We start from the raw sequence: 14,148 nt of genomic DNA, 5'->3' as shown, positions 1-14,148 counted from the left end.
ACCAAGTAGCTAAATCTAATTTTTTTAAAAATAATTATCAAAGAATTTACGAAAAACACCAAGATACAAATAATATAGATACGAATATAAATTTGATAAAATTTATGGATATTTAGTTAACTTAGACCTACCTGTAACATGTACTCACAAAATATCTTGGAGTACAAATAAAATCTTAAAAGAACGCAAAAACCTTGTTCTTTGTGCCTCTAGCCTGCTTACTCTGAGAACAGTGGAACACGGAACCCATAAGTTCTAATTCGGCGTAATTTCAACGAATATTCGGTTATCTGGGAACTACGAATTCTTGGAGATAATTATCTTGGAGAGAGCTGTATCCACAAAGGAAAAAAAATCCGCAAATCCATTTTTTTTTACTTCCTGACAAATTTTTATATCTAGCTAAATTGACCGACTGTTCCCCCGAAGTGGTAAATTACCGGTAAACTATTTGAAATATTGCAATTCTGTTTCATATAATGATTAAGAAAAATATCAGGAAGTATAAAAATATGAGTTCGCGGATTTTCATTTGATTTTTTTTTTTGTTCACGCCCCTGTTCTTAGTTAATGACCCTGCTTACTTGAAGTTCATTGCTTGCTGAAAAGTTGATATGTCTGTTAAGGGTAATGCTAGAAGAAGAAGTAAACTTAGGTTTACCCAGGTTAACGTAGCATTATACATGTTCGTTGGGTAATCTCCGGATAATCAATAAAATAATTTTGAATTCGGCATTTACCCGTGTACCCTAGGTCTACCCAAAGCTGACTGGGTAATGTTTAAAAAAAAAAAAGATTGATAACTTTAGTTATATTTAATGAATTTACGAAACATTGATAACTAAACATTACTATTTAAAGTATTTTGAATGAGATAATTCGTAATGTAATGTAATTAAAATTATAATCATGACAATAGTTCACAAAATGGCACTTTCACAAAACAGTATTTATGCTGTTATTAATAACAACAAAAAAGTTATTTATTTGAGTAAGACAAACTGCCGTGAAACTTCGAATTTCAAGATTTTCCCGCAGCCTTGCATTTACACTTCTTTGTAGCATATATATATATATTTTTTAAATATAATTACAGCTTGTATAGCCTTGACCTTCTGAAAGCGATTGTTCATTTGCAAGTTGTCGTAAGCTTCTTCTTTTTTTTTTTTTTTTCGGGCGATACATTTTCAATATTAATCATTTTATCCTGACAAGCAAAGAACTGGTTCCTTGAGAATGTTTTCTCGATAGTTCCATGTTCGTTAACGTTAATTACAAATACTGTTCGTTTTTTAAAGTGAAAGCAATTCGATCCATTCACAGACAAAAACTATTGAAACGTTTTATGAAAACGCTCACAGAACGCCGCGCGTGCACTCTGTTCGGCCGCCATCTTGTCACCGCGCGTTTTGTGCCGCGTGCTTCAAAAATTGGTGCAGCACCTAACATTATCCAGTCAGCGTTGGGTAAACCAAGGTGTGCACGCGTGAACGCCGAATTCAAATTTATTTTTGGTGATCATTCGGACAACCTTGTACCAGGGCCGGCGCGTCCATATAGGCGAACTAGGCAACCGCCTAGGGCGCCAAGTAGCTGGGGGCGGCGCAGCACGACACATAACAGCTGATATAAATTGTTTAACGATTATTGAAAATAGATGAAAATGGATTTTTGTAACAGTTTGGAATGTTTATATTGATATAAGTAATTATTTAAAGTCCACGGTGACCTGTTTATGATTTGTAATAAGTAAAAAAAAGTAAAAAAAAACAACACAAGCCTGCTTACATTTGATTGTTGACAAAATCTTAGGCTAACGTGATGTATTTTGAGGCAAAGAAAAAATTTTTTTGGGGTGTCCGGGGGGGGGGGGGGTGGCATTAAGGGTTTTCCGCCTAGGGCGCCAATTTACCTTGCACCGGCCCTGCCTTGGACGATGCCAAGTTAGACCGGGTAGGCACTAGCGGACTGTAGGTTGCTGACGACCGACTCGTTGCAGACGCACCCGGTGTTCGAGGACGAGGCGGAGCAGGCGGTGACGTCGTGTCCGCCGGGGGAGGACGGCCTGGCGTGCCGGCGGGCCGAGGCCAGGAGGCTGGCCGACTGCCCGTCAGGTAGGCCCGCTTCACCCACCTTGCGACAGCCGAGTGCCGGAGTCTGTGCGCCCAGTCGTGCCGTGACCAACTCCCCACACTCTTGCGTCCAGGCACGGGCGTAACCATTGGAGGGGGGGGGGGGGGGGGTAAGGGTTCTAACCCCCCTTCCCTTAGCCACCATTTTTTTTTTTATCTGAAAGCAGGTTAGCTAAAAGCCTGGGTGTCTTAAGCTGGGTTTACGATTGATTTCCTTAAGAATTATAACTTAACATCGAGCACACGATTAAGTCAAAACTACATTTTCCAGTCTACGATTGACATAGAAGTCGTTAATTCTAACCAATCACAGCACAAAACACATGGTCGGCCATTGTTCTAAACGAAGAAGCAGGTTTGAAATAGGTTATTGACAAATGGGATATCTATTTTACTATTTTTCGAAATGGATGATGATTACAAATGACAAATATACGAATTCTGACCCAAAATACTGCCTCGCTTGGTCCAATAATAAGACATAAACTTCCGGTTGAAAGGTTCCGGTTTGTTGTGATTGGTCGCTTCCCTTAAGTCTTAACGAAAAATATAAAATATAACCATTTCTGTTAAGTCTTACCTAAGTCATCATATGGTTCGCACACGACCCGTCAAAATCCACACACAACAATCATAAACCATTCCACTAGTTTACATAGAGCCATATGGTAAGTACACGACTAAGTCTTAAGTCTTAATTCTTAATTTTCAATCGTAAACCCACCTTTACTGCTATCACCGGCCACTGCATTGGAGGGGAAGAGTAAGCGAGCCCTACCGATTCTCCTTCCCTTCCCCTACCCTGTCACGAGCAGGAGCTATAAGGTTGTGACGCCGTGACGGATCCCAAGTTTTCAAATATCTTACACCTATTGTATTTAACCAGCGCGGTAATTATAAGCAGGTGGTGACTGGGTAACTCTTCAAGCTAAAGCTAATTGTTTCCAGGAATAGGCCAGTTCTGCCGAAACCCAACCATTTTTATTCCTTTTTTTTTTTTTTTGTATTGTCGAGCTTCGAGCATGATTTATGATTTTGAGTGGACGTGGACATGGCACTTGGATTGATTAAAATATCTTTATTTAATTTCTTACTTTATCTTCAAACAATTTTTTTATTAAAAAATTATAATATTTTTACCATTACAATATTTAAAGTTAAGTACCGAAAACTGCTCAAATAGCACTATTTTACACCTTAAAATCCAAATTTTTCCGGGGGAGCCCGCTTCTTAACCCCCTACCATACACAAATCCTGGCTACGCTACTACGTCCAGGCTATAACTACTAAATAAATTGCGCCCAGGTGAAGACCTGCATAGACACAAGGAAAACTATGGGCACAGTCATACGGGTTACAAATATGCCTACAGGAGAGAGAGAGAGAGAAGATGGTCTGTACGAAGAGGTGGACAGAGTGGAAAGGAGAGTCTACCACGCGGGGAGTTAGGCACTTGGACTCGTGGTCCGCTTTGTTAAGTATCCAGTGCTGCATCTATAAACTTCACGTGCGGACAATGTAAGGTATTAAAACAATAGCAAAGTTAGTACCAAATCATCTTTCAGACATATTGAGTACGATTTGTTGTAATAAAGATGTTACAAGTAAAAAAAATTATGTATAGCATTTTATGTTTAGAGTGACTGGCAAAAATATTTTGTATAACATAAGAGAGAGAGCTGTATTGGTTTAAATATACTTACGCATATAAAGTTAGTTCCTGAAGGCATACTAACTTATTGCTGTGCGATGCTCTCCGTATAGGTATATATATTTCCCTTCCCCACTACACCAACTCTTCTTAATGAGTCAAGTCGTGTACAGTTTTTTGAATTCACAATATTTTATTGATGAAAATAAACGCTACTAAAAATTATCACCGTGGTAATATTTTCTTGGCAAACAACAGAGGCCTATTTGTTGGCAAATAATGTTAGGTAAAATGTTCACTTAATTAGTGTCGCTCTAGGCTCGGAACGCTGCTGAGCGTGAACTTTTAATTACGTCAAAAGACGTATTGTCTTGTAAACAACTAGAGCGACACTAATTAAGTGAACATTTTACATAACATTATTTGCCAACAAATAGGCCTCTGTTGTTTCCCAAGAAATATATATATATATATGAATTATTTCCCTCGTGTCGAACCTTATCGACGGCACTTACATTTAAAACTACTCAGAAGCGTACTTAAAAAAACTGTTTATGGTATCTAAAAGACGGTTTCCAAATGCCATCTATAGTTTTTCTATAATTAATAATAAATATGTACCTAAAACAATTTTAAAACTTTAAATTATTAAGTTTAAAATAATTTTAAGTTATTAGACGCGATAAATTGTGTAATGAGGTAGTAATTTTGGACGGGATACTGATTTCCGGACGCGTTCCGTTGCGATGCTAGGCGTTGTTGCCAGACGGTCCTTCGCGCCTGGCAGGTCGGCAGTCCGCGATGCGCACAGCAGCTGCCAGCTGCCTACCTCTCAGGTACCTCGCCTGTCTTGCTGAAACTGGACTGGTTCGTACGGTCGCTAGAGCACGTACGTTCTAACACTACGAACAGCGGCGCCTCCGTCCCGAGAATCAAAGTGGCACGTGACCAGGTTTTGAACGTTCCTAGCATAGTCTAAATAGTCAGGAAAGTCGTGAAATAGTTTTAAGAATAAGTGACACAGAAACTACGTGTACTGCAAGATTAAATTGCGATTAGAACGTGGTTGTTTGACTGTTCAAAAGTATTAACCTACGAAATTGTCATAAGATCCCTTTAAATACATTTTTAAGAAAATTTTCTGATATCCAATAAAAAACATTAAATAAAAATAACTACATTAAAAATAAAATACAACAGTTGATAAACGATCATGAGCTAAACAATTAGAATAAAAAAACTATTAAATGTGTCATAAATTATTTTAAAATGTTTCGTTATTTACATAAAAAAGTTTTAATAAATCGTTTTATTTTTCATCATCAAAAAATAAAGACAACCGGCCTAGTGAATATAAAATTTCTATATTTGTCGGAAGCAATCCATGAAACCTTAGCATTAATTAAGTAAAAAAGAAATTTATATTTATAATTAATATTGGACTTTTAAAATTTAAAAAAAAATTATTCAAACATTACTGTTCCAATATAATTCTTCTAGACTGAATTTTTACAAAAAAAAAAAAGAGAAATTAAATATATCTAGGGCTGTTAATATAAGTCTGGCGTATTGTATCATTATATATGGTAGGAAACAGGTGGGTGAATATAAGCAAGAATATTAGAGGGGTGAAATGGCAAGGAAATATTTTGCTTGAAACTTGGGGTAACTGTTTGGGAATCGTAATGTTCGCGTACAGCGCCTGAAGCAGGTCGTCTGGCGACGCTGATAGATGGAGCGCTGACGTAAGAGCGCGCCGGTGACAGAACAGGAACCGGTGGCGCCGCTACATTCCTGACGCTTGTCCGAGCCGCCCGACGGTGTCGCCCCTCTCCCCTCCCCAAACCCCCCTGGGGGGCCACGCCCACCGGGCGTCCTCGGGACCAGCAGCGACAAGGCTTCTGTCCGCCGCGGCCAGGGGCGGAGCCAGACGCGAGGGGCGTGTCCGTGCTGGAGCTGCCGTGCGTGAGCAAGGACTGTGGGTTTAGGTCTTCAAACCTACAGCATCAGTACTCCTCAGTGCCCGAACCGTGAAGGTGTAACTGAGAAGAGGAGAGATGGATCTTTTACATGTCCTACTTCGGAGAACCTGATAGGGCATGTCGCAGAGACCCGACAAATTCGCGGGTTCAATGACCTCCAGGATAGACTCCAATATCCTCTACACACTCGGGCAAATGCCAACTGTTCATTGGCTGCTGACTTGTGGGTCGTCTCGACTGGGTGGCCTGTGATTCGACACTTCTATGAGTGAGGGTCTCTAATTGGCCCTCAGTCCTCCAGATTAACGGTGAACCAATGACAGAAGCAGCACTAAGGTATAATTATTTGAATTTTAGCATAAAACTAAATGAACCCGCGAATTTCACGGGTCTCAAGGCATGGGTTCCAAGAACCGGGAAATAGATACGCCATTTACAATAGCGAAATGATTCTAACAACTGAACAGCTACGTCGAGAGGTTGAGGAGACCCCATCCCAACTTGCGGAGCCACCGAACAGCCGCTTTCCCACCGTATACCCCAAGTCACCACGGTGACCACGGCGGACTAAGCAGTTGGAACTGATGTCTTCCCATCAGATCGGACTGTGGGCTCGAGAGCCGTGTGTGAGAACAGCGTCCAGCCAGTCCATACAATCAGGTCATCAGTCCATCAGCCGAGTGTCATGGCAGACATCTTTGCTATTCTGTTTGCCCTTCTCTTACTAAAAGTGTAATTCCATATTCTACCATGAAACGAACAACAACAGCAACTGTCAGTTCAGCCTGTTTTTGTTCCGAACTGAGCACCTGGACTGATCATGTGTGCACAGGGCCTCAGTTAAGTCCCAACTGTCAATTCGGACTGAGCAGTCCGAACTGGGAGCTAGACTGATTAGTGATTGTATATGGGGGGCCTTTAGTGAGAGGGGATGATGAGTGCTTCTAGCGCGGTGTCGCCTCTAAGCGCAAGGCGCAATCACATTTTATCTTCTTTTGTTTGATGAAACACAAGGATTGTTCAGCATTGTTCATGCCTTCAGTTGTTTTACTTAATTATATCATTTTTTTTTCTTTCGAAATACCTTTATTTGCGCGTACTTCAATTAATGTTCAGTGCCCCTGATTTTAGGCAGCTGTTTCAAACTGCGTGTTGTGTGTGTTACATACCTGCCAAGCGTCGAAGTATTTTTTTAATAATCTACATATCAAAAGTACCAAAAAATGTCACCTTGTTGTACTACCCCACGCGAAAACCAAAAATAAAATTTAGAACAAAATATTCGGATGCCTGGCAGGTGTCTCTGACACTGTCTCCGGTGATACGAGTATCTTGATTGAGTGCAGGGATGTTGACGAGGGGAGGGGATCAGTAGGGTCTGGGCCCCTCCCTTGCAGGATTAAAAAAAAAGTGAAGACAATAAGAAAAATACAGCAACTTTATTGCATCAGATTACAGAGAGATTATTTTGGAAGGACTATTGTAATCCTTAGTGGGCTACAATAATGTATTTCCTCCCCATTACAGCCTGAAATGCCTCATACACAAAAGCCACATGAATTGTGTTCCCACTCAATCAATAATTAATGCTGATTTGCACACATGTTACTGTTAGCATGTCTTTCATACAAACTTATATGGATTTTTTAATGTATTTAATGTTTTAACAAAGTCATCAAATATTGACTTAAGTACCAAATATTAAAAATAATTAAATAAAAACTGAAATATAAAATTCTCAATTTTCTTTTTTCAGGTAACATCATTAATTAAATTTCTATGTGTGAGCACTGGAGTTTTAAAAGTACACTATTCCCAGTGATAATCAATTTTATTTTAAACTTCAACTACAAAGAACACTTACTCATAAAATATAATGGCTACACAAAATCCTGGCTACATCACTGTCGATTGCAAAAGTAGAGTCCATCTGCCTTCAACTACCTATATTACATGCCAAAGTGCCCAAAGTAATTTACAGGTATAGCCTAGGGCTACGGTCACCATAATTGTCATGGTTTATGTCTACCATAGGGTCGATAGTCCAGCACAACTAAAGGTTGCCTGAAAAAGGTAATATCAACCAGGGGATTCCGAACCACAAGATTTGCTAGCCACACGCAGCATTCTTTACACACTTGTGCTGTTGAGCCAAAGTTCCCACATCCAGGTCTAACTCTTGCATGACATAATTTATGAGGTCCAAGGAGGTGGCCAATTGAAATTTAGAAGTTATCAATGGTTTTTGGTGCCAGGGATTACAACTTCACTACCACCAAGCCTAGGCTGTAAATGAAATAGCCTGTGTTGCACAATTATATAATATTGGAAGGACAATACTGTTTTTGCACTGAAAATAAGCTCTCAGGAAAATGGGTTCGCAATCATTAAGGAACTGATGCTTATCAATAACCTTTTTTTGACCTGTTCTTTTTTTTTTTTTTTTTTTTTTTCAAACACAGCAATAATTACAGTCAATAGAAAAACCTGTCTTTGAAGTGCTTAGTATTCTGTCGGGTCCCAAGTTGTTAATGTCACAATTTCCATACTCACAGAGCAGTAATACATGCACAAATGGGATTTAAATGACCCACTTGGCTTGTACATGAAACTATTTATGGAGAAGAAAAAATAATGTACATGATTAAAGTCAGCCAATTTACATTTATTATACATGGCATGAAATATAAATCTTCCCTCAAAACATTTTCTCTGCTGTTAAAATAGTTTGTGTGCACAGACATTTTATAGAAGGCCTACACCTATTAAAGTTATTTCGTTTAAGTTATTTTCTGTTCTCAATCTAGAAATAACAGTTTATGTTAAAGGGGTAGTTTATACAACTGAACATACTGCCAATGGGTGTGTGTCCGCAGGTGACTGCGAAGTCTGCAGGTCGTGCGACAAGCAGCATTCAGCAGAGTGGCCCAAGTGCTGCCAACACAACTCCATGTGTTGTTATCAGCTTGCAGCCGCATGCCAAGAATGCAACCAACACGATCTCACCAACTTCTGCAACAAGCACTTTAAAAGGTGTTTTCTCAACTGAATCCACGGTCGACGTACCAATCTCCTTATTCTTTTGCCACGAATAATGATGTACATGCAGCCAAGATCAACCAGTCATCCCAGAACGTTAAGTCTGCTGTGAAGCATTTTTTGTGCGATTTTTCTTTATAAACTTTGTAAAACGGAAATTGTTTGTCTTACAAAAATTAAATCACCACCTTGACAGGCAACTGATAGTTTTCTAAGAGCAAGGGCATATGTAAGGTGAATCAATTCAAATGAAATTCGTAATTCATGTTTCTTCCACACCATGTCAATGCTTGCAAAATACTGTATTTTAAACTTTTTTACCTGCTGCTTGGTTAAGATTCTATACGGAAAGTAAAATAAACATGCAACATTAATTAGTAAATTTTGTAGGAACCCTAAAAAATTTTAATGTAATTTATAGGGAGCATACAATTTGACTAATAGTATTTTTAATACTAGATCAATAGATGCAGGAAAGGAAATAGCTATTATAAAATATTGTGCCACCTTCCCAGCAGAATAGGAGTATCTATTTTGATGTCATTGTTTCCAATTGTGGGTATAATAAAAACAAGAAAAATAATTATATGTCCATAATTAATCACTATTTTTAGGTTTTATTTATTGTATTTAATTGCTCACATTGTATTATAGTGAAATTAAGCTCTAGGAATTTATTTGTAAGCTTTACTTTTTAAAGGTTTGTACCTATACTATAAATTTTAAAGGCTATTGTACACCAAGATGGTAAGTGTTACATGAAAATAAACTTACATTTCATTAATTGTGAATACGAAAAAAGGCTCAGTTATATATATTGGAATGATCTGCCAACTTTAATAAATTATATGTTTTTTAACTATGTTGTAAGTTTCTTATTTATAATTGTATTCCTTGTTTTTAACAAGCTAGCTGTTTAGAACTGTTATTTAAAGTGTGATACTTACCAAACACTAATTTAATATAGAGTCCAAACAAATTTGTAATAAAATTTCCTTAACCTTAAAAGGTTTCCTAATTTATTTAAGGTTGTTCAAATTTTATCTGAAGTTTATTTTTTTGTGCAGACACACTTTTAAAGATATTTAAATTTATTGTACGCTATTTAAATTTCAAAGAACTAATTATATTTCTTTATTTTGTGTGTACTAAGACATAAAAGGAAATGGGATTATTTTTTGAAATGGATATTATAGTAATACACATTTTTAGGTCTCAATGTTGATAAAATTGAATTCATACTATCAGTTCTTAAAACATAGATCATATGTCACTATTATTCTGAATTTTTTAAATATGAAATAAAAAACTTAAATTTCAAACCCAGTGTGTTATCTTTAAGTGTAATTCACATTTCGCAATAAATTAACAAGTGGTAACTATATAATAATTATTTGTAGTAGGTACTGGAAACTATTTTAGTTAATAATACACATTTACCAATATTTGTCCAATCATTGCCATTAAATATTTTTAGCAGAATCTAAACAAATGTTTTTAAGAAAATTTTATTTAATATTGTATTTATTTGAATCTATACTAATATTATAAATCTGAAGAGTTTGTTTGTTTGTTTGAATGCACTAATCTCAGGAACCTCTGGTCTGATTTGAAAAATTCTTTGTGTTGGATAGTACATTTATCGAGGAAGGCTATAGGCTATATTATATCATCAATAACATTAGGGATCCTTACTAAAAGTCCAATTTAGAATCAAATGCATTGGAGGGGGTTAGATACCACATGCAGTACACGTACGAAGTGCGTGTTGACAATGCCACAGGCGCTAGAAGTTTATTTCCTATCGCCTACTAACATTGTTACCACGCACTAGATGCCTTATCATTCTTAATTTTCCCATACAAGTAAAAAACACCCATGTGATATTAACAACGAAGCAATCAATACCCTCATAAGAGTTCAATTAGTATTTAAATCCTTTTATCACTTTAAATCGCAAACCTAAAATATTGTTTTTTTTTCCTCTCTCTGTGTTTAATGTGTTTTTTTCTTTTACTAGAATTATTTTTATTATCTTTAATTAATTTTGATTTTTCAGACCATCATTAATTTTCCTCTCCCGTTACAATTCTGACAAGGACTTGTGTGTGTGTGTGTCTGTCTATATATATATACTAGCTGACCCGGCAAACTTGGTACCACCTTAGCGTAGCAATGATGCACTACTTTATTTTGTATAGCTGACCTATCTTAGGTATGAGTACCTATTCAATTTGAACTGGAATCTATAATATCCTCCATATAAAAATGAATCCATAATTCCCTGGTATCACTATAACCATTGAATATATATAACTTATATATATTCAATGCTATAACTGAAAAGGACCTTACTAATTTAATTAAATAAAAAACAAAATATATATTGTCAAAATAGTGTTTATTCCATAGGATTCAATAATTCCACTAATGTTTTTACAAATTGCTAATGAACAACTTGGCATTTTTAAGTAAACAATGAGCTCAATACCACGCGCGCTCTATAAATCAACTAATAGTCTCTGTACCCCTCACTGCTTCTCTCTACTCTAATGCTTTTTGATAAACTATATTTTTTGTTTTATGTTCTGGCGCGTAAATAAATAATGTTGATGGTTTTCCGACACGGGAACAGGCGACATATAATTGGCCATGTGAAAAACATGGATTTTCTAGGTTGATGCCACATACACTTAGCGACTGCCCTTGCGATTTATTTATTGACATTGCAAATGCAAGCCGCACTGGAAACTGTGAACGCTTAAAGCTGAATGTCATAAGGTTACTTTAAAAATATTTATATTGTACAAAGTGTTGGGTTAGTTTGGAAATAATTTTATATATGATGGTTCAGTATTCTTAAATTTTCTAATTTTCCGTTAAATTTTTTCTTTCATAAGAACCTTCTCGTGACAATAACAAACACAACAAAAAAAGAATTAGTGAAATCGGTTCAGTCATTTACGCGTGATGGCGTGACCAAGGGAAATAGGAATTCATTATTCTTAAATTTTATAATTTTCCGCACAATTTTCTTAATTTTTTCTTTCATAAGAACCTTCTCCTGACCATAGCAAACACAACAAAAAAAAATTAGTGAAATCGGTCCAGCCGTTCACGCGTGATGCCGTGGCCAAGGAAAACGGGTTTCATTTTTATATATATAGATGTGTGTATATATATATATATATATATAAAGGCGAAATACCACTCACTGACTCACTCATCACGAGATCTCTAAAACTATACACCCGATTGACTTGAAATTTAGCATAGTTACTCATTTTGTGATGTAAACGCTCACTAAGAACGGATTCTGCGGAAATCCGATCCCAAGGGAAGTTTCGGGGGCGTAATATATCAAAATTTCCAGTTTTTGGTAGGAAATCACCATGGCAACGGCTGTTGCTTTGTTGATGCTTCATTCGTCTCTATGGCAACGACTATTTGCAGGTACTTTAAATATCAAAAATTGCCCTTTTTTTCAAGTATATATATTTTACTTCACAGTAATGTTCTTATGTTACGCAGGATGACATTTTCCGGAAATTAGATCCCATGGGTGGTTAAACCCAGGCAACAGTGGGTACTTTGTCTGCATGAGAACAGGATTTTGCATTGTTAATGCCTTCTGCGTCTCCATGGCAATGGGCATCGCGCGGCAGTGGCGTACCCACAAGGAGGGGCATGTATAATGAGCGGCGCAAGAGTGATCTGCCTGTAGACTGCCGTAGCGAAGTACGGGTACATCAGTTGTACGTTGCATGTACGAGTCGGGAAACCATCGGTGCTATTCATTTTCTCTCCGGTACATTATACAGCATTGTAATAAATTTTCACTGAATTTATTTTTATTTACCATTACTGTAAATGGGAGATGTGGCTTAATTTTTTTCCTTTAGTATAGCCGTGCGAAGCCGGGTCGGGCAGCTAGTTTATGTATATTTTTCACAATACCAATGTTTTGAGCATTGTAAAAGCCACATCATATGATAAATTCCTTCATAAAGGTTAACTTGAATTGGTCTAAAATGATTAAAAATGATGAGGGAATGGGAAATCATGCTACGGGAAGACAGTACCTTGTCGCAGAAAGTCATGAATGTGACTGGAATAACAAAACATTTGTTTTGAGTGATGGTGAATTGCAATAATGATATTATTCGAACGGTGAGAATATGTTGCCTTGTCTTCTTCCGCTATTTTTTTGATTTAATTATGCAAATCTTTGTGATAACATTGATTTTGGTCCATGAGTCCAAGCTGCACTAGGTAGCCATTTTACATTAATTTTTTTTCCACATCACAGTAAACATGTTATATAATATATTTATACTTTTGTATTTACATTAAGATTTTTAATGTAAATATTGATACTTTTAATAGAACTCCTATGGCAAAAAATGTGCTGAAAAAATAACTGGTATACACCAACAACGGTATTTTTATTTTCTACAGAACCTTAAAAAGATTTATAATTTAGGATAGTTACGCAAGTCCAAAATAAACATTTACTATAAAATCGAAAAATGGCTGTAAGTTATGTTTTTAAAATTTTTTGGTTGTAATATAAATATTAGGGGTGTGAGACTTATTAGAAGGTGCAGCTGATTTGGGTAAATACAGTAATTCTATTTTTACAAATTTAATTGTTTATTTATTTATATATATATATATATATTAATAGGAAGATTTCACAAACTGTGAAATAATGTTAAATTTGACCCCATTTCCTTTAAAAATTTAATAACTAAATGCTTTTTGTATCAGCTTGATTTGAGAAATAGTGATATAACATATTTAAAACTTAAACTGTTTATTTTTTATTTATTCACCAGTTCTGCATGTGCCACACAAACTGTACTTAGCTCAGTACTTTTACAAAAACATTTACTGCAAAATATTCTCATATCCAGAACCTTTTACTCTTTTTTTGTTTGCATGTCGCAATGTCTGTTTTGTAATAGATAAAAACAATTTGTAAGCTGCCCATTTTTTTTAAAGTTTAAAATGTCAGAAATAGTTCATGCTTTCAATAATTCATGTGATTAGACCCACTAACATTTTGCAAGAAAGTAGTGAAATAACTTTTATTACATGTTTTGAGTTAAAAATACTGATCATAATTAATGTTTTTTAATATTACTTACGAATGTTTTTATACAATCATTATTTGTCTTGAATTTTAAGTTCTGTAAATGGTAAATTTCTGATTATGTGAAGTCTTTATACAGGTTAAAGAGAAGTGTTTTTTAAATAATTTAACAATATTAATATTTAAATATGCATTAACCAATGTAGTAAAAGTTTATTTAGATATGAACTAAGCATGGTTTATGCACT

General features: G+C 36.1%; 1 protein-coding gene across 1 annotated transcript in view; it reads left to right on the top strand.

Annotated features, from left to right (window-relative positions):
- Positions 1–13,841, top strand: part of LOC134533405 (uncharacterized) — a 35,227-nt gene extending 21,386 nt beyond the window's left edge. The window contains exons 3-4 of the mRNA XM_063370927.1: positions 2,000–2,114; positions 8,643–13,841. Of these exons, the coding sequence (XP_063226997.1) occupies positions 2,000–2,114; positions 8,643–8,815 (288 nt within the window). The 3' untranslated portion in view covers positions 8,816–13,841. The remainder of the gene's footprint in view (positions 1–1,999; positions 2,115–8,642) is intronic.
- Positions 13,842–14,148: the final 307 nt, after the last annotated feature.

This window comes from Bacillus rossius, chromosome 6 (assembly GCF_032445375.1).
Source record: "Bacillus rossius redtenbacheri isolate Brsri chromosome 6, Brsri_v3, whole genome shotgun sequence".
In the NCBI taxonomy this organism is placed as follows: Eukaryota; Metazoa; Arthropoda; class Insecta; order Phasmatodea; family Bacillidae; genus Bacillus; species Bacillus rossius.
Note: the sequence above shows the minus strand (reverse complement) of the source record. Positions and strands in the feature narration are given on the sequence as shown.